This window comes from Gymnoscopelus braueri (assembly GCF_963280865.1).
Source record: "Gymnoscopelus braueri genome assembly, chromosome: 6".
Taxonomy (NCBI): domain Eukaryota; kingdom Metazoa; phylum Chordata; class Actinopteri; order Myctophiformes; family Myctophidae; genus Gymnoscopelus; species Gymnoscopelus braueri.
Genome location: NC_137607.1, coordinates 21,146,565 through 21,172,026, shown reverse-complemented (window position 1 = coordinate 21,172,026; position 25,462 = coordinate 21,146,565). Strand labels below are relative to the sequence as shown.

General features: G+C 42.3%; 2 protein-coding genes across 2 annotated transcripts; both read right to left on the bottom strand.

Moving 5' to 3' along the window:
• Nucleotides 1–8,098: 8,098 nt before the first annotated feature.
• On the bottom strand, nucleotides 8,099–10,761 carry LOC308086845 (uncharacterized protein; the record flags this gene model as incomplete). The annotated part of the gene is made up of 3 exons (XM_080430490.1): nucleotides 10,650–10,761; nucleotides 10,234–10,311; nucleotides 8,099–8,416 (listed from the first exon to the last, which is right to left on the bottom strand). The coding sequence occupies exons 1-3, from the start codon at nucleotides 10,758–10,760 to the stop codon at nucleotides 8,099–8,101; spliced, it is 507 nt and encodes a 168-aa protein (XP_080286616.1). The 5' UTR covers nucleotide 10,761.
• Nucleotides 10,762–16,776: 6,015 nt separating this feature from the next.
• On the bottom strand, nucleotides 16,777–25,258 carry LOC308087187 (leucine-rich repeat-containing protein 24-like; the record flags this gene model as incomplete). Its single annotated transcript, XM_080430901.1, has 7 exons — nucleotides 16,777–17,205; nucleotides 18,113–18,694; nucleotides 19,622–19,884; nucleotides 21,573–21,741; nucleotides 21,937–22,128; nucleotides 23,640–23,726; nucleotides 25,094–25,258. The coding sequence occupies 7 exons, from the start codon at nucleotides 25,256–25,258 to the stop codon at nucleotides 16,777–16,779; spliced, it is 1,887 nt and encodes a 628-aa protein (XP_080287027.1).
• Between the last annotated feature and the right edge of the window lie 204 nt (nucleotides 25,259–25,462).

Genomic DNA, 25,462 nt, shown 5'->3' with positions numbered 1-25,462 from the left:
CTCAATTGTGTTGGTGATTCCAATTATTTTTTACATAGTTCCATTTATTTGAGATTATATCTAAGTTGATTTTCAGTTTAATTTAACTTTGAGGCAGCAATTTGCTCGTGTTATTTTCCATAAATGCTGTTTTTGCTTTACTTATATTTAGCTATTTAAGCGTAGGTTTTATTGTGGTAAGCTGGCTCACAAAACAGGAATGCTTGTAGACAGAGCATGACAATTTAGAGGTCCAAACACAAATGGAGCTAATCAAATGTTGGAGGGAGAACAGAAAGGGGATCGAAATACTGAGGTTTTTCACAGCCTGAGATCTACTTCAAAATGGAGTGTCATCAGTTCTGTAAAAAAGGGCCTCAGGAAACTAACACAAGAGACTGGGGTGAGGCAGACATGGACAGAAATACGCCATTACTATATTCATACAGTTCCATCCCATGCCCAGTCTCTCAGACAATCCTCTCAATGTATCCCAATAAGGCAATTCAATAGCATTATTGCAGGTCTTGTATAATTATGATATTCATCAATCAAAATTTAAATGTTCCTGATTAAAATGTCATGTTAACTGATTTGCAGAGGAGACCTGCCATCTTAAATGTATGTCAGACTTGCAGGTAAGTAGATTTAAAAAAAGATATGCCTGAGTGTCCCATCTTCAAACCTGAAACAGCTGGTGGTGAAGATTCTTATGTTCGTTCATGATCTTGATTTTCAATCAATAGATAATTTAATTCACCTAGTGTCCTGCATGGCCTAATCAGTCCCTGATAAGACAACTAGATTGATGAAGACACAAGTATTACAGTAACTTCTGTACAAAGTGCAGGAATGGAAGAATGATATTGACAGCACCACTGACAAATAAATGGTGTGGTTTAATCAATTCAGTTTAGTTACGTTCATGCATGGGTTTTGTATGGTTATGATTACGGTAAAAGGATCTAACAATTCTAGCAATAGCCAAAGTTAAGAACCCTGACCTAACCTTTTACCCTGTAGGAAACTGTCTCTGTCCAAGGTGCTGAAGTCTCATGAAGAGGGTGTTAGCAGCCATACTCTACACTGGAAATAATAGATAATGCTGTGTATTGACGCTATTGATAATGCATTGTAGTATTGTCAGATAATCTGAATAATCAGATGTGAAAACAGTAATTATTTTGTGCTGTATTTTATGCTTTTCTTTCTTAGATAGTAGATCAGCAATCAGGAATTTCTTAATTAAGTATTATTTCGTAAAGACAAAGTGCTTTAAGAAATACATAATTTCCCCCCATGTATTTCCTTTGTGGGAATGGGCAACATCATATCTGACCCCCTGACCCTTCGGACTGGACCGGATTGTCAACAATGATGAGGTTGCCTATAGAGATGAGATCAGTTCACTGGCACTCGGGTGCCAGGAGAACAGCCTCGCCCTCAACGTCAACACTACCAAGGAGCCGATTGTGGACTTCAGGAGACAAAGGAGAGCGCACGACGTGCCCATCTTCATTGGAGCTGCAGAGGAAAAGGTCAGCAAGTTCAACTTCCTCAGAGTACACATCGAGGAGGAGCTCAAGTGGGACACACACACCACGAATGTGAGAAAAAGGCTCAGCAGCGACTATACTGGTTTCGTCGCCTGGAGAAGTTCTCAGTGGGCCCCTGCATCCTCAGGCTCTACTACAACAGCACCATTGAAAGTGTTCTGTCCGGCTGTCTTACTGCCTGGTATGGAAACTGCATACTTTTTTTACTACTGTAAAAAAAAAAAAGTGGTGCGGTCGGCCGAGCACATAATGTGAGGTGAGCTTCCCTCCCTATACAGGAACTGCAAGAGGTGTGTGTAGTCAAAGCTCAGTGCATCATCAAGGACAGGCACCACCCCAGCCACAAACTGTTCATACCCCTACAATGACTGCAGCCAGGCAAGGAGGCCTACCGCAGTATCAAGGGCAAGACCACCTGGTTTATGAACAGCATCCACCAGCTACCATTAGACTGGATAGATACCTGTATTGATTCCGTCCAGAGGCAGCACAGCAGTTACAGTTACAAGGTTACAGATACAGAGTAAGGAAAGTATGAATACAGCAATATAAAGGTAAGAAATAACAATACGAAGCACTATCAATAAAGAACAACAGTATATAAGCGTAAACACCTATACAACTAACGACACCAGGTTACAGTGTCCTCACAAGCAAAAAGGTGTCAGTGTCAAACCAGTACAATCAGTGCAATGTAAAGAAAAGTGACAGTGTCCACAGTGCGATCAGTACAATAACTATCTAAGTATCATTAGAGGTCAGAGTCCTTGGTACATCTTGTATTCCAAGTTATATGACAGTTGACCTGTCAGAGCGACCAAAGTGTGTTTCGTTGTAAATCCTCATAGCTACCGGCACAACGGACATGCCAAGTCTCATACAGTTCCACCCGGGGGTTTACTTTACTTTTCCTTGTGGATCTACCATGTGGACTGTGAAAGATACCGCCCTTTGTGAACTGTGTGGTTGAACCTGACATTGCGCTATACTCTTTTTGCACCTTAGTGTCTAATAATATCATGTACATAATACCTGCTGCTATGTTCATGCACCTTATGTCTAACCTCATGTACATACTGTACCGGCTGTATATGCCATGTGTATGTACAGTACATAGATATCTTTTGTTTGATTTTAGTTTTTTCTCCTTGCTCTCCCTGTCCCCCCCTCTTCATTTCTTGTCTCTTTCTGAAAATAACAAAAAAAGATGGAGCCTTCACTAAAACAAATCTCACCCTACTTCTTTATACCTGTAAACCTGTGATGTGACAATAAAGTTGAGTATTCTGATTCTGATTCTGATGTAGGAGGGACTGGTACTCTAGGAGCATTTTTCTTAAGAGCGGTAACATATATTGACACTGCTTAAAACTACTACTTTAAATGGGACAATTAAACATTAGTGCGCACAGCAGAGATACCAGGCTTCACAGAAGTGTTTAATACCCACAAGAAAGAATTGTCTCCAAATACAGGTACCTATTCAGTTGACACCATTTAATGTACAGAATGGGCCATTTCAAGCAAGCAGAGTCAGCTGTTCTTGTTAGTCAGTGGCTGTAAGCAATGGTAAGGACATTAGCTGAACATTGTGTAAGACTATAGACTCTATAAATGGAGTCACTGTCAATGTAATGTAGGTGTAGTGTGTAGATGAGAGCAGTTTTTGCAAGAACAGCATCTCTCACGTGCCTGACTCACCATGATCCTTTTGGTGGCTAATTAATGAAGATGTCACACACACACGCACGCACGCACGCACGCACGCACGCACGCACGCACGCACGCACGCACGCACACACACACACACACACACACACACACACACACACACACACACACACACACACACACACACACACACACACACACACACACACACACACACACACACACACACACACACACACACACACACACGCCAAAGCCATTATAGTCACTCTAATAATCCCATTTAAAATAATATGTTTTTCCAGCAATAGTTTAAAAAATCACACCCTGTGTGAAGTGGGCGGTGTCTTCCTAGCTAACCACAATACTGAATGGAGTCAACCAATATATATGCTTTGATCTGAAAGAGCCACTTAGTGTCAGCATGTGTCTTGCTAGCTAATCACAATACTGAATGGAGTCGATCAATCATGTACAAAAGATAAATACATTTATCTTTTGTAAAACACACTTTATGATGGACAAAACCATAACTTCAAAAAAACAATAATTTGGTTTTTTTGAAGTTATGGTTGCTTATATAGGGCTATGCACATGTGTCATGTGACACTGGCCAATCACATAGGGCTATGCACATGTGTCATGTGACACTGGCCAATCACAGTCCTGAATAGATTGTGATTGGCCAATCACAGCGCAGGATAATTCTACAAACTTTTAGGGCCGGTTTCACTGCCCAAGATATTTGTACATTTTTCCAAATCTCACTTATAGGGGCGGTTTCACCGCCCAAAAATATATATTATTTTAGGAATAGTATTCCTATATATATTATTATAGGAATAGGAGTCCAACAAATGTGTGTATGTCAATAGTGAGATGGTCAGCTGTTGTAATGTAATGGTGCCCTCTAGTGGCCAAAGATGATGATGACATCCCTTGCCCTGTAAAAGCCTGGAGATCGAGGCTAGTGATCGTGTGACTACCTCACTACTCAATAGACATGGAGTCAAGTCAATCTCTTGACCAGGCAAGGATATTATTTGGTTACTGAAGTCATTCGAAATGATATGACTTGTTCCATGCGTCACAGTAATACTTCCATCGAAGGTCGAAGTGAGATATTTTACTAACTAATGATCTTTGATCTATCTTGGCCTTTTCCACACCATAGCCTTGATGGTGTCATGGCTCTTCCGGTCAGCCCGTTCAAATGATGGTGAGCAGTGAATGCACTGTACAGAGCTGAGAGTGGCACATCTCGGCTTCATTACTGATTTGAATTCTTCCTGTTCTACCCTGTTACGACCCCTGGGGTCTTCATGCATGATGTCATTATGTATATAGATATAGGTAGGCTATGTATAACCATCTTTGTCCTTATGTGAGGTGCTCCTGTGGAGTGTGGCAGGTGTGTGAGCTGAGTGAGTGAGTGAGTGAATGAGTTGGGTGGATGATTGAAATTGTAGGTGGCGCCCGGGAGATGATTGGTTGCAGCCTACCAGGAAGGAAGGGTATAAGAAGCTGGTGGTTACCAGTACCTGTGTTTTCCTCTCTCAGCAAACACGCCATGTTTATTCATTGTATTGTGCAAAGAAATTGAACTATCTACAGCCAGGTTTTGGGTTCTTTTTCCCCCCCTGTTTTGTTGGTTTGGAGTTAGGTCTTTTGGTTATATTATTTTGGAGAGATAATTTAGGGTGGGTTCTGTTTAGCTTAGTTTGGTTCTTATTTTGCTGTCGCCCACTCTGTCACCCACTCTGAACTCTTGGGGCTTCTGTCATGCGTTCTGTCACCTAATCACCTTCAGCTGCGTTTAACCATGGGTCTAAAAATGTATGGTTTCAGTGTTTATTCTTATCCCTGCAAATGTTAGTTGAACTCTTTAAAAAAATGATATCCCTTATTCCTATACATCAAATTAAGGGCATGTTGTGTGTATAATAGATATAAATAATAAACAGAGCAGCAAAAACAGGGGGGCAGTGTTATTAGGCCTACACATGTTCAGCTCTCATGCTCACCTCCATTTTGAAAGAGGGAACCATCTTGTAGTAAATCTGTGGACCCCCTAGGAGTCCCGGACCCCCTGTTGAAGACCCCATTAGTAGGGGAAAGGAAGGTGAAACTTTAATTAGCAAAGTACATTTGCACATATAAATACCCAGAATGTGTCCTCTGCATTTAGCCCAGCAGGAGCAGTGGACAGCTGCTGAACAGCACCTGGGGAGCTGTTGGGACAGGAATAGGTGGACTAATTGGTCACGTCTTTTGTCATCGTGTGCCGAATCTCCACTTAGCCACAGGAAAGCCCTTTACATGAAATCTCACAACAAGAACATATAGAAGACTAAATGTAGTGGAATTGCAGAAAGACATTATTGAGCTGAAACTTAATATGAACTACCAGCAATATTCACATTATAAAGCCAAATCAACTTCCCAATTTTTTCCCTCGAACAATCTGTCATTTTATTTGACTTATAACTATTCTTAAAGCTTCGAGGCAGTAGACAACAAATGGATGAGAGTTGATTAACCTTGTCCAGCAGTGAATAGCTCTCCCCCTTCTGTTTCATGTTGCATTGTGGGGCAAATCAACACACCTGTTGTGATTTATGTTTTTTTTACCACATGCACAATTATGTAGAAATGACACACAACAGCTTCAAAATTCACAGTTGAGATATTGGCAGGTGTAATTTGTGTCTTAGAACAAAACATGAAATGTTTTATTTTGGAAAACCCTGTGTGGCATTTGAATTCTGACGAGGAAACTCATGATGTATCCATTTATGCCACACTTAGAATTCCAGTAATTTTAAAAAGTCTAAAATCAATTAAACTAAGTGTTGCAACGCGTTCTCTCGTCCGCTTCATCAGTGCCCATACCCTAAGTGGGGTTGGCGAAAGGGCCTTTCTGTGTGGAGTTTGCATGTTCTCCCTGTGTCCCCTAGGGAGTGTACCCTCACAAAAAACATGCAGTAATCCTAGTCTCTATACTGCCTCCCTCTGGTCGGCCGGGCCGCCTGATGGAGGGGAAAGGAACTGGTTGGAAAAAACGTGTTCCTTCCACGCGCTACGTCCTACCGGGGAAACTCCCCCAGCAGCGTGAGCTCAGTTCAGGGCTCTCCCCAGGCTGGCAGAGGGAGAGTAGCGCCCAGTATTACAGTTTAGGCAATTGGCACTGGGTGAAAAAATGGGTTAGAAAAATTGTGGGATAAATATTATTTAAAAAAAAAAGTGATTCCTTTTTCATGCTTTCCACATTTCTGCTGCTGTTAAGTCAGTCCCCAGGGCTTGACAGCTCTGCTGACTTCACTCTGGTTGAGACAAATGCTACTTCAAGGCACTGACACTGACATGAAAAAATAACATGTAGCTAATGTGCCTCTGCTCATAATAAACATAATGCTTTTTAATATGCTTTTGGTTTAATGACGGATTAGAACTCACTGAATTGAGTTTTCTAGGAGCGAAACAAAGGTTTCAATGGAGCTCTCATTTATATGCAGACGTTATGCCCTCACCTTGTAGTTTTGTGATCGTATCCCAGTCACGTTTGTACCAAAACCATCTTTTGAATATTTCAGGAGAAACTTGCCTTGGAGAAGAAGCTTAAGAAGGCCACCTTTAAGATGACGTCTCAAGGCATGTTGGGCCTACGCTCTGCTAAGCAAAGCAGGTATATGATATGACTAGGCTTTTCTAGGTGTTTGAAGCTTATCCAAAGAACACAGGATTATGTTTTCTCCCCTGTTCGTGAGTCTCTCCTGTTCGTGAGCAGCTCATCTCGGACACTTTTTACTACTACTCCCACTGAGTTATGTAGTCAAGATGTATCGGTCAAATTAGTCATATTCCATTCTGATTGGCTACGATTGGCTTGCAAAGTTTACGGGAGGGGCCAATTTAGCAAACAATATGCGACAAATGTCAAATCATGAACGCAGCGTCCGATCTGTTCCAGATTTGAACCACACATTGAAGGGCCTCTAAACAGAGCCAATTTCATTTCCATCCAAAGGGGGTGCTGCAAATGCTACAAATGTCACTGTTTGTTGCAGAACCATGATTCTTTTTCACCGAATTAGGTACAAATGGTCTTGTGCATCATGTGACAATGGCCATCAAACAGGGTTTTGATAGTCCATACCGTTTGGCTGTAATGAGATTTGTGGGTGCTGACTATTTCTTACAGAAAACACTGTATATTATGAACGCAACATCCAATCATCCCTAAATTCGAATCGCAGGTTGAGAGACCATTATAGATTGCATCTCCAAAAGCGTTCACTTCTGCCCATAGGGAGCACCACAAATGTGGGAATACAAGTTGCACCGTCTGTCGTACAAACTATTTCCCCACACAGCTTGGTATAGTTAGTATATGCAAAGGATTTGAATGGCTCAGAAATGACACGAAAGATTTGCAATTAGCAAAAAAGCAATTGACCACAATCTGACTGTTAATTGGCAAATACAGCTTGAATATGCGGGTTTTATTTGTTCAGTAATTGAATAGAACTGAATTCCCCATCATAAAGACTCAAAACCATAGATAGACTTTGTTAATGCTTTGACACAAATAGGGAGGGATAGAAAAGGATTTGTAAAAGACAATATGTGGAATGGACTCCCATTGTTTGTTAAAATCTATGGGAAACGCTATTAATGAGATTAAATCTTTAACAGGCTTAGTCTGTTGTCTGGAATAATTTGTGAACCACCTTGCATTTGTCCATTATAAAGACATGCCCAAAATAGAGCTTGTGACTAAATAATAACTACAATCGAAACATGGATTTTTTTTCCAAAATTCCTGAAAAATAACAGTTTTGGACACAAGGTTTCCGCCCCAACAACGACAATTTGCATGTGTGCATATGAATTCAGTGTATAGCCTTTATGGGGCAGATGGGATGGATAGCAGGGTCTGTTGTGTTCATGAGCCCGTGGCAGGGTCGGAAGGGATGGTGGTGGTTGATGAACGGAGGGGGTCCTGGAAGACCTGGGGGGTGTGGGTGGCCATGGGGTCGGTGGGGTGGGTGGGGTGGGTGGCCACCTGCATGGGGCGGGCCTGGACGAGCGTGGGGTGGGGGGCCTGGACGTTGTTCACCGTCAAATGGAGGTGGTCCGGGACGAGCCATGGGAGGGGGTCTGCGGTGTGGGCGTCCACACTTGGGCTCAAGGTCCACAGCGGTGGTGTTCTGATGAGAGTAAAAAGAAAACATGATGGATAGTGCTGTCTTTCTGAGCAGAATATTAACATAACAGTAACAAAGAATGGTGTGGTATTTGGAGAGAATAACAGCAAATTGCGTACATTTAATAACTAGGACGATGCCCATTTGGGACGTAAACCCCTCCAGTTATATAATTCCCATTGTACCCATTGTCAGAGTACTTAGTGCAGTACTTATTATTATTATTATTATTAAGTGACACAGACAGACTGACAGACAGATAGATAGATACAGAGATTTGTGGATTAGAGACAAGACCAGGAGACCTGGTTCTGCCAGACCCAGACTTCACATGACGTGTCAGCCTGTGTCTATGCCCATGTATCGACGAAAGGGGGACAGACTTTTATGGCTGGGGCCTAAGGACAAAGTGACCAAAACCTGTTTTTTGCCCATGTATGGAGAAAACAGGTACAAAACATGCCCATGTATGGATGAAAGGGGGACAGACTTTTATGGCTGGGGCCTAAGGACAAAGTGACCAAAACCTGTTTTTTTGCCCATGTATGGAGAAAACAGGTACAAAACATGCCCATGTATGGACGAAAGGGGGACAGACTTTTATGGCTGGGACCTAAGGACAAAGTGACCATGCCCATGTTTGGAGAAAACAGGTACAAAGCCTCATGTACTGTAAGCCAGACCCCCTGGGTCCAGCAATAATAGGCCGCTGCCCGTTGAGCACCCGCCTACTCGGGAATGATGCAAGTTGGAAATGCATGCCCCACCCAGTTATGCAAAACCCGTTTGTCTGTCTGTGTCCCATTTATGCCCATATATGGAGATCTCTGTATCTGTCTGTCTGTGTCCCTTTATGCCCATATATGGAGTTTTGTGTCAGGCATGGCCAAATATGGAGTCCAGGCCAGTCTATGACGTCAGTACTATGACGACATATTGATGACATCAGGGAACTCCATACATGGGGTTATAGTTTTTTACCCGTCTGGCTGTCTGTGACCCTTTTATGCCCATGTATGGATATCTCTCTACATGTGTCTATGTGGAGTTCCCTGATATGGGCATATTGGTTCTCGCCAACCGGATCTCTATACTGTATATAGGAGCATAACGGTCGGATCGTTGGTTCAGGACAACAACCTATAACCGACTGACTTGACGCCGGGCACGGCACTCCCTCGGGTCGTCTGTGTCGTGCCCGCCAAGTTCGATGTTGGTTGGTTGGACGGTTCTCGAGAAACGTGAACTACAGATGGACCGAGATTTTGTGCATTTATTGTAGGATTTCTGGACAACCAACCACCATACCGACGACTTCCCACTCCCACAGATATAGTACTGTACACAAGCCAAGTTTGAAGTCAATCGGTCAGACGGTTCTCAACATATGCAGGGGAGACACACACAGACAGACAGACAGAGATTTGGTGCATTTTAGATAGATCTATATCTATAAATGCAAAACATCTGTGTGTGTGTGTCTGACAATCTGACCGATCGATTTTGGCGTGCGTATCACCGAGGACCCAAGTGAAGTGATGTGCCAATGAGCATCTTTCCAAATGTGCATCAGCCTAGTATTATCAAATGTTGACGTATTAATAATAACATTTCTCCGCTGCATTTCCCCATGTCCTCTGCTTTTGGTTTTAAAACTTTTGAGAAGGCCAAGGTGATTAAGGTGAAAACTTAAGTAAAAATCCAAAGTACTATACTGTAGGAACCTGGCGGTTCTGAGGAGAGAAAGTTACATGGGTGATTTCACCGAAGTGCAATATTGATCAAACTTATTATGAATGGATTTGTGGAAGTGGACATACCTCTGGTGGATAGAACTCGCAATCAACATACTGTTCTCCTGATGATATGGCATAACTTGATTGGCAGAAGGCGTGACGCTGCAATAAAAGTTCAGGTTATAGTGAGATTAGACTTCTCCACAACACCATAACTCTTTTGTCTGTGCGAGTGTGTAATATGTCTGTGTGTGTATTGCAGTGGTTCTCAAAGTGTGGTCCAGAGACCCCCAGGTGTTCCAGGGTCTCCCCAGGTAAATGACTCGCAGTAAGGAGCCAAATGGCCCCTTGCCGATCTCTGACAGTATACAAATGGAACCAATATGGGTACATTTGGCTCCATTTGTTCACTCAAGGGTTACGGGGTCCGTGGAATGCAATACCAAACTGGGGGTCCTTGAAATTAAAAGGTTTGAGAACCACGGGTTCATTGCACTTACAGCTCTGTCACGGCAGAGGGGCACACATGCCTCTATAACTATTCTGGTCCCCATTGGGCAGTGTGACTCCACAAGGGCAAAATCAGCATAGTAGTTCATCCCTGATGACATCATGTACTAGTAGGGGAAGAGAAGGAGTAAGTTGAAAACAAAGGTAGAGTGTCATATTTACATCAATAAAAAATAAAAACATGATTTTATAATGGTTGATCCAGAGAAGTGAGTTTTTCATTTTTTTGCAGTGTCATACTGGTGTCAAATATTCCGGTCCGAGTCAAGCTGTGCAAGCACTGTACGTGCTTATAGAAATAGAGACTGTGTGGCTCATATGACGCATGTACTGTATTTGCATGAGAGTCAGAGTTCAGTTTGATGTTATTGTGTAAGGGATAGGCCACACACTCATAGCCACGAATCGATGCATGGGATTTGAAGGGACACAGAGAATGGGAAAATAGACAGGCAGGGGAAAGTTTATGTCAATATGAGTTGTATCATAAAAGAAAAAGTTGTTTCTCTGATAATCATCAAAAATGAGGTGAAATGCACATCAACAGGCGGAGTGTATATCTTTGATACAGCAGATAAACAACCACATGGACCTGAAGTAACCTCATGAACGGCACTATCCACAGTTGGAACAACACTGTCTTTATTTGGAAATAGAGAAGAGCACACACTCAACAGTATAAATCCCACCGAATAAATAAATGTAATAGACAAATGATTGGAACATGAATGTTTGAATAAGTAAACAATAAAAACTGAATAATCCCTGAAATAAATAAATAAAGCACTATATACAAACAAGATGCTAATTACGAATATTAAAATTCAACACCTAAATTGGTTCACGAGGCTCAACATTGGGGCTTAAGTAAATGTCTTATTTTTCTCTGATACTTACAGAAAAAAGTAACATAAGATGCTACTTTAGCACAGCAAAACAGGGCTTTAGGGTAACAGATTACACATATAGGTAAAATTACAGTAATCTGATTACACTTTTCTTTAACAATCATTACACTTACTGACAAACCTCGGCAATCAATTTAGGTTGTAGGGAGGAAAAAAAGCATTTAGTTGCACATCTTTAAATAATGGTTGTTGATTGACAGTGATGATTACACTACAAATCACATTACAATCATGAACTGGAATGTTTGTAAGGCAATTCACCCCAAATTAACAAGTGAGATTTGGTTACCCAGTGGTATACTGTTTACAATGTAAGTATGTTACCGGTAAAATTAACATGGCATATTTTAAAAGTAATTTCCCCAAACCTGCATAGAACTAATGATGTATATAGCTAACAAAATAAATAAATAAACAGACGTTTGTGATTGGTCAACAATCAATGGCTTGAGGTCTAGAAAGGGCACATTCATTAAACCAGTTAATCCCACACTTTGATTCTGTACAGGACAATTATAGAAACGTTTGGAACCATCAATTACAGGACCGATAGCTAATGCCCTTGAATGTAAATACATCACATGCATGTCCACACTGTACATCTAGGTTGGTAAATGTCTCCAATGTGATGGTGAAAGGAGGACAAAGATGAGATAGCTCAGAACTTGACTGGAAAGATTGTGTGTTCCTTGCCTATTTCACATCTTTTGGGATGAGCTGGGCTGGTACAGCAAATTGGGCTCTGTGTTCACTGTGCAAACTTTATTTATTTATTTCACTTTTATTTTAATTTTTTTAGCCAAGCAGTATTTATTTAGAGCTTTTGCTGGGCATGGCTACTGTTGCTATGCAACTATTAACAAGCTGCTAGAAGCGTGAGCTTTTTTGCAAGCGGCTGGATGGTCAGTACAGCAATAAGAGGCTCCCAGTGGATGCCCAGCCCTGATAATAACTGCCACACAATGTTTAATAATTTATTTCACTGTGACTGACTTCGGTGCATAAGGCTCTGTAGAGCTTATTGTTTGTCTGAACATCCCAGCGGCAGTTATGCTGAACATAAAAGCATGTTACTTCTGTGACAGCATCATTAAAGCCCTATAGCAGACTGTTGTTGTTGTACCACAGGGGTTTATACCGTCGCAAACTCAGCAGTAGTTGCTTATCTCTCCATTCAAGTTCTGTGTGTGAAGTCTTTGGAAAAATACAATGGCTGACTTTGAACAGGAAAAACAAGAATATGACCCTACAGAATAATTGGGTCATTCTGAGTTAAATATATCAATTTGCTTCCCCTTTATAAATCATGTCGATGCCATAGAAAATGTGTAGGTCAAAAACTGTTAGTCTACAGGATGTAGTCCAGGACTATACATAAATGAATTGGTTACCTATTTCCTTTCATAACTCTCTTTTCTGTAATTACATTGTATTTAAAATTCTAACACAGCTCTGGTAAAACCTTGAGAACAATGAACAGTAAAACAAGAGAGAAACAAACTAGCATATTGCAATTTAACCCTCGTAGGGTCTTCGTGTTTTAGTCACACCCAGGGCCTTCGGGTCACTTTGACCCGAAGGCCCTGTGTGAAAATTTTAATTTTCATGAAAATGAAAATTTTCATTTTCATATCACATGTTTAGTACAGTAAATAAGGCAAATAGAAGAAGTTTCATAGAGAACAAAAAATGTTTACATACTTTTAATTCATGTTGAAAATGTTAAACCGGGTCAAAAGGACCCGAGGACCCTACGAGGGTTAAAGGGTTCCTGAAAAAAACATCTTTGGAAAAGGGAACATGATATGATGCGCATTTCACCAACAAAGAGGTTTGGCACACAATGAAATGTCAAAGTCAATAGAAAATTAAAACTAATGTTCACACTAAGGAGTTTCTCCTTCCCTCATGACCAAAGCAAGCTTCAGTTCAAACTTATTAAATCTCACACAGTGTTTGGCGTCCTCTGTCTGTTTATAGCAACTTCTCTTCCCAGTACACCTAAAATATGTTTTTTAATATTAAATTGCAGTAGTGTGGCACATGCAGTTGTCACACTTCTTTCCAATCCAAACGGACCCATAACTGCTCGAAATTCCAATGTAAACCCAAAGGGTTTGAAGTCCTTACAGGGCCATTTATTTACATTTGTACACTGTCACGAGTTACAAATGGATAAATGAACACTGAGGATTTTAGTGTGTAACCTTAGGAAGTCTTGTAAAAATAAATAAATCCATTTTAGTAGCATTTGCTTTGCATTCTTTCAGCATACCAACAGGCCCCATATAATTAAAATCAAGTCTGTTTACCACATACTGTATGTCTTGCGCTGAACGTCACCTAGTTTGTGTTTTCCTTGAAAACAAAACAAAAATGTTGACTCATCCTGCGCTTGGGGGTTTATACAAAAGTTCCATCTAAAATAAATTTATAGAATTTGTTTGTCCTGCCTGCATTTTTATAAATCCTGCTATTTGCTGACTGCACAGGACACTATAGCTATCCGTGGTTGGCTTTCAGAAACAATACAATGACAATTTTCTCAGGCCACCAGGCTTCAGCAGTGTGCTACAAGGAGGACAAGCAGGCAAAAGTGTTATCTTTGTCAATTGATTATCACAAAATTGCATTTGAAGTTATAACTATGTGTGAGGTCTCCTGTAGGTTTAACCTGGGGTTAAGGCAAAGATTGGGTTAATAAACAACTTTTTAGGTTCTGGTTTTTGTTAGCTTAGCTCTAAGCTTGACGAGACGATCCATTGCAAGCCCTAAGGCACCGCCTCCGGGTGAATCACCTGGTTCTTAGTGAGTCCTGTAGGCTACTAATCAATATCCGCAACATGTCCCTGCTTAGCTTCCTGTTTTTAAAAGGGACACTTTAATATGCGGAATCAAATGGCATTCTGTCAAGTCATTTCATGGGGCCTTTAAAGGACCATAACAGCATACGACTTACAGTACTTTGATGCCAACCATTTTCCAAAGCATACCATAATTTGTTTTATTTTCAAGGAAGCCATAGGATTCCAATCAGTTCATTCAAACTTGCTTAAGATAGGTGATTAAACTGTGAAATGTACAGCACTTTATGTTTAATGCATCTTACGTTTAGCCAAAAACAGTCCCTGGAGAAAAGATACACATTTCAAATGCCCATTACTTTTTAACTGCACAATGATTTAACCAACATTGACTGAATTATTCTTGTAAGGATAAATTTAACAACCCTGAAATCTATAAATAAACCCATTAACAGGTTAATGTTTATGTATGAAATATGGCTAAAGCGGTGGATAGATAATGACGGGTATTGGCACAGGTATGATCCTTTAACAAGACCACAACCATCAGTGATAGATACCATAAAATGTACTTTCCTAAAATAAAATAAATCAGAAACATTAAATACTTTGCCAAAGGGTCATAAAGTATCAGGAAGAACAGTTGAGAGTTGCAGCTTGCATTTTAAACTGGTATAAATGCAGAATCAAACCAAAATAAATATGACAAAGGATACTTGCTTTTATGCGATATAATGTGGTCTGTGCAGTGTACTTAACGCTTCTCTTTTCCTGTTGTTTTTCACAAAACCTTTCAGTGAAGTCTGTTCAGATTTATAGAGAATAGCTGTCTTATTAAAATAATACTTTAATATTTTAATCACTTTACTTGAGAAAGCTGTTCTAGTAAAAATGCTAAAATGGATTTTGTAATCTTTCCGTATGCTTCATCAAAGTTACTTAGTCTTTCTGCCTCATTAAAACTGAACAGATTCCATTAACTTTAAGCAGTCAGTATACATTAATGAATACAATGCTAATGAGGAAATCTTCAGGGCAACTGAACCATTAAAACTAGTCTTTTCAGCACATTTTGACATGTGCTTGCTGAAGAAAATAATATAAAATATATGAAATATCAAGATATTTGAGGTCAACTCCTTCTTTGTAGCCACAGTGTCTCCATACGTACGCCAGCACAGGATTAAGCTTAACCTACCAGTCCCCAACTCACCTCCACTAGAAAAACGTTTGAAAACCTCTCTTCCTGGTGACATTTTCCCTGTTTTGACCAATGTTTCCGAACACACGGAATTTTCCACCTCAAAGCATTTAGAATTCTACATGTCAGCACAGATAAAGTGATGAAGGGTGACATCCTGCAATGTGTTCAGTTCATTGACAACAATCACTTTCACCCTGACAGGACTCCAACTGCTTTGCCTCTTGTCAATAGCAGATCTATTTTTCCTCTTCACTCAGAGCGCCCAGCACACATCTTGTGAGGTTCGATGTGAGTTTTCATTTTGCGACCCAGCAGATACTAGTTCTAAGCTGTGGTACAGTAAAGAGGATCAAAGGATTCCAGGAAGATGGCCAAGCTCATTTATGCTGACCCAGAGGTTAAAAGCGAACTTTTTGTTGACACTTAATGTAATCCTATTGCTCTATTGTGAGGAGATCGTGTCAAAATGGGACACAGCACTTCCAAATGCGTTCTGTCACCAGCTTGTGCTAGGAAATTGGTGCCTGCCAATGTAAACATTTCGATGAGCTTTACGTAATTTTTCATGTCCTTGCCAGAACTATAGGGGTTCAAGTTGAATACCAGTGAAGTTCCCATTTAAGTAAGATACTGTCAGCAGTGTAGTCAAGGGTTTATGCAACCACATGGAATACATATTCCTTTTTTCCTGGTTACCATCAGCATACATAGAGGCATTGAGGTTACAGTATAACCCACGTCAAGCAGACTAGTTAGTTACTATTGACTCATACTGGATTGTTGGGTCACAGTGCATCCATCTTCAGTATGAACCTAATTTCCTTTGACTCGTATTGGAGTGTGGGCTCACAGTATACCCATGGCCTCATGGCCACAGTATGTTCACCACCTCTGCCTCCATTAAGTAGGGATGAGTCTTGTTTTACCAAATCGCAAGTGTGGTTGTAACATCATGCTTTTTGCATTTGTGATCCACCAACAGTAAGATTGGTTCTCTCCTTAACACCTCCAGTCGATTCCCTTGAGGATGAGTGTAAACTGTCGTTTATCTGCAGTTCCCAGGAGTGAATTCCCAATCTCTTTCCGTCTTAAGATATGTTAGACTTTACTGACCTGAAGTACAGAGTACCTGCTGTGTTAAAGCCTCTCTATACAGTACCACAACGCCAGAACCACATTCTGTTGGATCGTTCCCTTTCCTTCAGCAGTGGATCTCGTAGGCGATCGGCGAGTCCATAAACAGACCTGTGTGGTTGAGAAACATCCCCTCGGCCTCTGATGTGATCACAGGCTCGGCTTCCCCTCCCTCCCCCGCCATCCTCCGCATGGTCCGTATGTCCGGCTCTTGTTGCTGCTGCTGCTGCTTGGTGGGTGGGGCGATGGAGGCTGGGCTCATGGTCTGGCCGGGCCCCGAGGAGGAGAGGGCAGGGCTGGAGGAGGACAGGGTCTCCGACGGGGCAGGGTAGCCCAAGTTAGTGGTGGTAACGGCCGTGGGCGGCGCGGGCGGTAAGACGGGTTTGGCCCGGTTGAGGACGTACATTTCGTGGCCACGCTCGTCTCTATACTCTTCCAGCTGGGCAAATGTAGTCGGGCCGTCGGAATAGTCATTCACATACAGGATGCTCTCCTCCTGCATATTAAGATAGCATGACAACCACTTTTTGGGTTAGGGGTTAGAGAGAGAATTGGTTGAGAATGTTTCAGTTAGCAGCTGTTAAGGTTGATGGCACACGCTCTCTTTTAAAACTGCGGCGCACCCCAATGCATCATCAGTTCACCACTGCTATTTACAGTCTATAAAAATGACTTAACTGTGCCAAATCAAAATTTCGAATTTCGGAACTTACTTTCCCTGTTGTGTGACACAGATTACCCCCAATCTCCAGATAGATTTAAGATATATATATTTTTTAAACATTAGATCATTATCAGCCCCCAGAATGCTAATATTGCCCATCCAGTTCGGGAATCAGGACTAATCAGTAATAGTAATAGTAATAAAATCATAAAGTACGTTACATCCTATAAATACATCCTATAATAATCAAAATATGAAATCGCAATATTAACTACTGCAATTGCTAACGTGCTGTTTGAAGGCTGTAATTCATTGGGTACCGGGTGATAAAAGAGAGGGGTCTATGAAGCTGAAGTTGTATGCGTTTTAATGCAGTTGATGTGGATTGATTTGAAAAGTCTGGTTTTACTAATTAAATTCAGATGCCCATGACTTCATCATGGTAACATGCATATTAGCCTTAGAAACGGATAATTTTAAGGTGGGCTTGTCACGTGGAAGTTTGAGCTGTAATATAATTGGTTATTAATCAAATCTTTTTTTAAACTGTGTATGCTTTGGAAAATTGCCAGTGGTAATGTAAAACATAACACAGGTATGGTCCTGTACCAAGCTAATCAGATCAAAACTATATTATATATATAAATATTTGGTATGTATATTACCAAAAAAAATCTTACTAATATGGACATGACATTCTGAACCTTCCATGAACCATAATACAAACAGACAAACACACCTTCTCTGCACCATCGGCCTCTTTCTCTCTCTGCTGGTGGCGGCTGTAGATCATGGCGACCAACAGGAGTGCAGTGAGAGCCAGGAGGGAGATACCTATAGCTATGGCCGTCTGGGTGGCCGGCCCCAGAGCGCTGAAGGCCATGCTACCCATGGCGTACAGCGGCTCGCGGCTCACATCCGAGCCCACGGCGGGACGATGGTTCCTTAGCCGTGGCCACGAGGGGGCGTACGCCGAGGAGACCTGAGACCAAGAGGCCCAGATGGAGGAGGACGAGGAGGAAGTGGAAGAGTTGATGGCCAGCTGAAAAGTCACCCTGGCCACGCCCCCGGCGTTCCAGGCCTCGCATTCGTAGAACCCTGCGTGAGCCACGGTCACGTTGCTGAGGAACAGCATGCCGCTGCCGGTGTCCGGGTCGAAGCGTTCCCCGTCGACTTTCAGCAGGCGGACTCTGCCTTCCTCTGGGTGCTCCTCCGTTGCCCCGGCAGTGACTCCCCCCGTGGCTCCTCCGGCCCCCAGCTCCTGCACCAGGCTTCTGGGAGAGAGTGCCACTTTACCCTGGGAAGCCTTCCTCCAGGTCACCTGCAGTGTAAAAAGGTCATCCACAAAGTTTTTTGTTAGCATCATCATCAGTATCGCCAAGGCCCTCTGGCTAATATGAAATGTTTTACCGTATTTTTCACTACCCACTATGCATGTAACCATTTATCGGAAGTCAATTCAAATCGATTCAAACTAGTGACAATTTAAATCGATTTGATACAAAATGTAACGCGATGCAAACAGCAGAGCAGTAAAAACAAAAGAGAAGAAAATACAGGATCTTTGTAAGAGAATTGATGAAAAAAATGTGTTTTCAGTCATTTGCAACTGTATTGAAAAGAGGATAAGAGAAAACAGTATTGTAAAAGAAAAAAAAAATAACTTAAAGGGGTAGTTCACCCCCAAAATAACTTTTTTTCTATTGATTACTCACCCCATGGAGCCTTGAATTCATAGATATTTTTTAGTTTTTGTCACATTCCTAAGCCAATAATTTGATTATAATAAATTTGTCCCCATTGATTCCGGTAGGAGACACAAATGCATTTGTGTCTCCTACCGGAATCAATGGGGCTAAATTTATTATAATCAAATAATAAAGGAAGGAATGCGACAAAAACAAAAAAATATCCATGAATTCAAGCCTCCATGGGGTGAGTAATCAATAGAAAAAAAGTCATTTTGGGGGTGAACTACTCCTTTAAAGAGAAGAAAACTTGACATTTGTGTAAGAGAAATAATAAAAATAAAGATTTTTCTAGAAAAATATTTTTGTTTAAAAAATCTTTATAAATCGTATCGTGAACCTTGTATCGTGATTCGAATCGTATAGTGAGTTGAGTGAATCCTTACATGCCTGGTAAAAAGTCATCCACAAAGTTTTTTTCCCCATTAGAGCGTCAGCATCGCCAACGCCCTCTGGCTAATATGCAATGTTTTACCATATCTTTTCCACTACCCACACACCTGTGGTCGGGGATATCCAGAGGCATGACAGGACACCCGCAGGCTTTCTCCGAGGCGCACGGCTAGCCTCCTGGGTTCTAGCTGCACCACCGGCGGGATACAAACCAGGCTGTTGAGGGGCACTTCCACGAGGCTGAGGTGGGAGAGGCGCGGAGGCTCGGTGCAGACCAGACGCCGCTCCGCTGAGCTGAGCAGCCGCTGGCCCTCCTCGTCGATCCAGCTCCTCAGCCAGTGGAGAGCGCAGTCACATCGCCACGGGTTGTCTTGATGGGAGCAGAGAGTAGAACAGAACAGAACTTTCGATGCCTGACTTTACCGGAACAGTTTCTATTAACCCATTCAATCCGGGAACGCATCTGTGTAACCACTTAAACCATTATTTTCTACTTTTGGCTGTTCAAAAATAGCAGATATACAAGCTCATAGCCCGGCACCGAGTGCCGTGCTATGAGCTTGTAGATTTTTTTTTTTTTTTTTTTCGTGAACATTTTAGCAAATCTTTGAGAACCACTGATTATAGCAACATAAGTTTTTTTCAAAAAACTGTTAGGATTTAGAAGACATTTGTAGAATCCCCAGAAGCAAAGATTTGAGTAAAAAAAATCGCTTTAAGAATATATATCTTTAAAGATTTTTAATCTGGATTTTTCAAAAAAATTATTGCAGATCTACAAGCTCATAGGCACTCGGTGCCGCGCTATGAGCTTGTATATCTGCAATTTTTGAATAGCCAAAGTATAAGATAATGGTTCAAATGACAGATGCTTTCCCGGTCTTAATGGGTTAACAAAAACTCTGAGTCATTCCACCCAGTCTCCATCAATTTCACACAGGTAGCCTACAGACACAAACTGCTGGTGAAACAGTTGCAGTATAGTTCAACTCCATGTAATCTACTTGGAGACCACCTGCCACATAAGGCCTACCGAAGGCTTCACTTCCTGCGTCAGCTTGAAAAGTTGGTGTGACTGGGGAGGCGAGGCTGCACATACAGTGCACGAGGACACTGTGTGCAGTGTCCTCGCCTTCTCAGTCACAGTGTTGTACGGTATGTGTGCAGTGTCCTCGCCTTCTCAGTCACAGTGTTGTACTGTATGTAGAGTTCTCAACGGGCCTGAAAATTAAGGCCCAGCCCTAACTTGGCCCTAACTGGGCTGGCCCGAACAGGCCAATGTTAGACCCGAAAACACAAAAAAAAACGGAGAAAAAAACAATACTGTATATTGTTTTTATACAGTAAACCCTGTTTTTTGGGGCCGGGCAGGAACGTCGGGTAGGATCGGGTACGGGCAGAATTTGAGAACTCTTAACTGTATGGAAGCACAACCACCCATGAGAGGGGACAGTTGGAAATAGGTGTACACACAGTGTCTAATATCATTCGCTGTGACCTTCCCTCTGTCTCCTCCATATAGAAGCCTACCACACGTATCAGACTCGAGATGCAGAAGGTGATCGCGGACTCCTCTCACCCTGCTAGCTACGCCAGAAGGATATTGCATTGAGTTTTAGGTGTAGGGATATCTCGCCTGAGGAACAGCACGTCGAGGCTGTTTGATACTTGAACTCTGACACACAAGCACTTTTATCAGTAGAACAAGCATTAGCCAACAAGCACTTTAAAAGTAGCGAGGTAGCAGCACAAAGCAACAAGCACTTCAAAAGGAATGTATCAGCACTAAGCACTTTATGACTTTATCATATTATGTAAATGGTCTGCATTTGTATAGCGCCTTTCAACCGAAGCCCTTTACAATATGCATTACTTTCACTTATTCGCGCACATTTACTCACTGGCAGAGGCAACCCTGCAAGTTTTTTCCTCCCAATTTCTATTCAACTGAAAGATGATGTGTCAAACAGCGAGACAGAGAGCTCAGGTATTTGTCATCTATCCAAAAAATAAATGACATGGATTTTCATGATCATGTCCTAAGTGTCATGGTCTTACCTGTGATGCGCAGAACCTGCAGGCTGACCAGTGGCCGTAGAGAGGCAGGGCCGATGGTGTGCAGGTTGTTCCTGCTGAGGTCCAGCAGGGCGAGAGAAGTCAAGCCCACAAGGGCTTGATCCGCTAGCATCTCTATGCTGTTGTGCTGCAGATGGAGCTCCTGGAGACGCTGTGGAGCAATGTGATAGTTGTGATAATTGTGATAATAGAGTGAGTGCATGGAGCTTGTCATGACATCAAAAGGGAACTGAAAAACCTCCTTTGCTCATCTGAGAATGAAGAAGATTAGCTGTGCATACACTTATACATTAACTTTGCATGAGGTAGATTTAAATGGATGCATGTGGGCCCAACTCTGCCTCACCTGCAAGCCCCGGAAGGTGTAGTCCTGCAGACGTGTGATGTCATTCCCTGCCAGGTAGAGGATGCGGAGATGTTCCAGTCCATGGAACATGTCGGCCGTCACCAAGTGAATCCGGTTTCCATTAAGCGCTAGCTCCAGCAGCTGACCCTGTTTCCTGAAGGAGCCAGGTTCCACTGCTGATATGGTGTTGTTCTGGAGAGGAGAGGAACAATGGAAAGGATAATGAGGGTCTTTATTTTTTAACAAATGTGCTTGAAGGGTGGTTGGTAACCTGACATTCTACCGGGGGTAAGAAAATACCTTTTAAAGGAAGAAAAAGGCTAAGGGGGGTGATCAGATTGAGACACGTAGCTACAGGCACACACATTTAAAAAATGCCTCGGCACATCAGACAAAACGGGGGGGAAAGGATTGCATCTACCGGCTTCACAGCTCAACTAATAATAAACATATAATTCTTAGAATAATTTCTGTGCTTTGAACTTCTTCTTTTTTCTGATGCTGCTCTAGAGAAGAGGGGGGAGATGAGGATAACATGGTTGTCCTTGGCTACTGTGTGTGTGTGGCCGTGTGTGGCCGTGCGTGTGGGAGGGGGGTGCATGCTGATGCAGTTTTTGGAGTATCATCAAAGACTTGTTTCAGTGAGTTAAGTGTTAATTATGAAAATAGGTTACACGGGTGCATTGTGAAGCCCAGTACATGTAAAAAATAAAAAAGGATATTTCTGCAATGTTGCAATAATTGTATTCAGCAAAATGACCTTCAAAGCATGGGCTGTCTACATTGTAATATGCAGAATAACTATCCCTCGGGTCACCACAGCTCTAGATGATGGGAATTAGGGGCAGTAATAAGCTTCCCTCTGCAAACTGTGACTGGTCTCAAAGGACAGGCCTATTGCTGTAGTGTGAGGAAGCTATGATTGCACTATCACTCCCTATCAGAAAAGTCTATTTGGAGTCAAACTAGGAATTAGAATCCACTTATAGAATAAAAGTGGTCCATGCTATGAATCTAGTTCTGCAGTACATCATGCTTACTTACTTACAGTGTAGACCTAGTCTGGAGTTTCAGAAACGATAGGTTGTCAGCCTAGGTACACGTTAAGTTGTAGAGCAACATAGACACTAGTTGTAATTATAGAGTCAACTGGATCTCTGTAGACCTTTTAAATCAGCTTAATAAAAATACACAAGTCAGAAGGACCCATTATTTATTCTAATCCAAAAGCATTTTTGTTATCTTCTCCCACATGAATCAGCTGCTACTACAGACACTTGTTGAATTAATTGCATTTGCTTTGTTTCATAGGCCAGTAAGTCGTTGCTGTTGTGTGCAAACCTTGTCACTTAGTAATTCATTTTCTTTTGTTCTATTTTCATTCTACTTTCATGTGCTTGAAATGAAAGTCTACAAAAGTACATGCAGATTAAGTTCCATAATCCTAAAACTCAAGAAACATTTACAGCTCCTTGCATAGAGTGTGTTATAGGCAAGGTTGTGTGTGTGTGTGTGTGTGTGTGTGTGTGTGTGTGTGTGTGTGTGTGTGTGTGTGTGTGTGTGTGTGTGTGTGTGTGTGTGTGTGTGTGTGTGTGTGTGTGTGTGTGTGTGTGTGTGTGTGTGTGTGTGTGTGTGTGTGTGTGTGTGTGTGTGTGTGTGTGTGTGTGTGTGTGTGTGCGTGCGTGCGTGTGTGAGCATGGTACCTGCAAGTAGAGGTAGTGCAGTCTCCCTAGCTGAGAGAGGTCCTGTCTACGGATCTGACCAATAACATTGTCCTGGAGGAAGATGGTCTGGAAAGAGTAAAGTGGAAGTAGAAAGATGAGAGGGCAGGAATGGGCGAATGAATCAATCTAAACAGTGCAAAAAAGTATGTTTATTCATAGTCTTCTATGTACAGTACATACTGTCAGCATACTTGTGTGTTTCAGCTGTGTATGAATCTGCACTTGTGTCATCTACAGTATTTGCCTTCTGGATTAGCCATTTAGAAGTTAGGCATTTAACAAGTTAGGCATTTAACACTTATTGGGCTCTGGAGATGACTGAAGCTTGGGTGAGAAGCTGAGCAGACTCCTAGGTGAGGAAGGGGTCCTGTGGATGTTGTAAAGTGCAAACCTATAGGACCGGGTGATCGCTGCCTTGAAGGACAGTTGACAGTCCAGGATCACTCCCAGTTCGGACAGGATTCAGCCCAACATATTTCATACGATCATGCCCAGTTTGACGTACAATTTACAGTTTACAATTTGAGTGTTTAGCAGACACTCTCCACACTCAGCGACTAAAGGTGACTCTCCACCAAACAGACTACTTCAGACTGCTTCAGACTACAACAGACTGGTAGTCTGTTGGCAAAAGTTTGCATTTAGTTCAGCAGAAGAGTCGGCCGATTTGCACATTGTTGTGCTAATGCGTTTGAGCTTGCAGGCTGGCCTGCCAATGTTGCCAGGTCTGCTTATTATAGGTTTTCCTGTAAAGTCACTTGTTGATTCATAGTTGCTGGTTGCTTTTGTTTGGGCTTGTTTCTGAAGTGTAGTTGCTTATTTGGGCTTGCTTTCAAGATTATTTTTGAAAATAGCTGATGCAATAGGGCTGAAGTGGTGAAACCGGTCGCTTCTTTTGGGCTTGTTTTCATAGACCTCGTCGCGTATTTCTCTCACACAATCTGGCAACACGCTTTTTGCCAGCTCGACCAAAACATAAACACAGAGCATTTTTGCGCTATCGTAGCCTACTGCTTTGCTTTGGAGTTGATCGATTGGTATAGGAATTGAGAGTTGAGATTGAGAATATGGTATCTAGTTCACTTGTCTTTGGCTTATTTAGGCTTCTGCACCAGTAGTAGCAGATGAGAGAGGTCTACTCTACGGAGCCTGTCTGACCAAACAAAGCTAAACAGCCAATCAGGGTGCTATACAGAGCCTTCACCCCCCTCTCTCCCCCCTCTTCACTACCCCACGGCTATCACAGTTGTAGCAGTCGGCCCAAGGACTGAGCATGCTCGGTTTTTCATTGTTGCGTCGATAAGGTCCCGGCGGACCCCCCCGACGGACCTCTACCCGACGGAACGACGATATCCAGCGCTTTCCAACGCAGAGCCGGCCCAAAATCGGTGCGGTGGAGAGCTGCCGTTACAAGATCAGAGTAATCAACTGACCTGTGTCGAGGGCGGGACATGCTTGGGGATATCTCGGAGGCTTGTGGATCCACACTCTACAGTGAGGCTGTAGCAGCGACAGCCACCTGGGCAGGAGAGGGAGCTGTGCCCTGGGCCAGGTAGGGGCAGGAGCAGGGAGAGCAGGACCACAGACGCCAGAGCCATCACAAAAGGCGGTGCAGGACTGCAGAGGAGGGAGGAAATCAAAATAGATAAATAAATAAATGTGCTGATGTAACGTTTAACGCAATAGTTTCTTTATTATTGCTCAAACAGCATTCCTGGCAGCACACGAACAACAGACTGCGATTTTCTCTTTTCTGCAATTATGTGCCGGAGCCGGTGAGATGAGGTGAATCACTGTTGGAC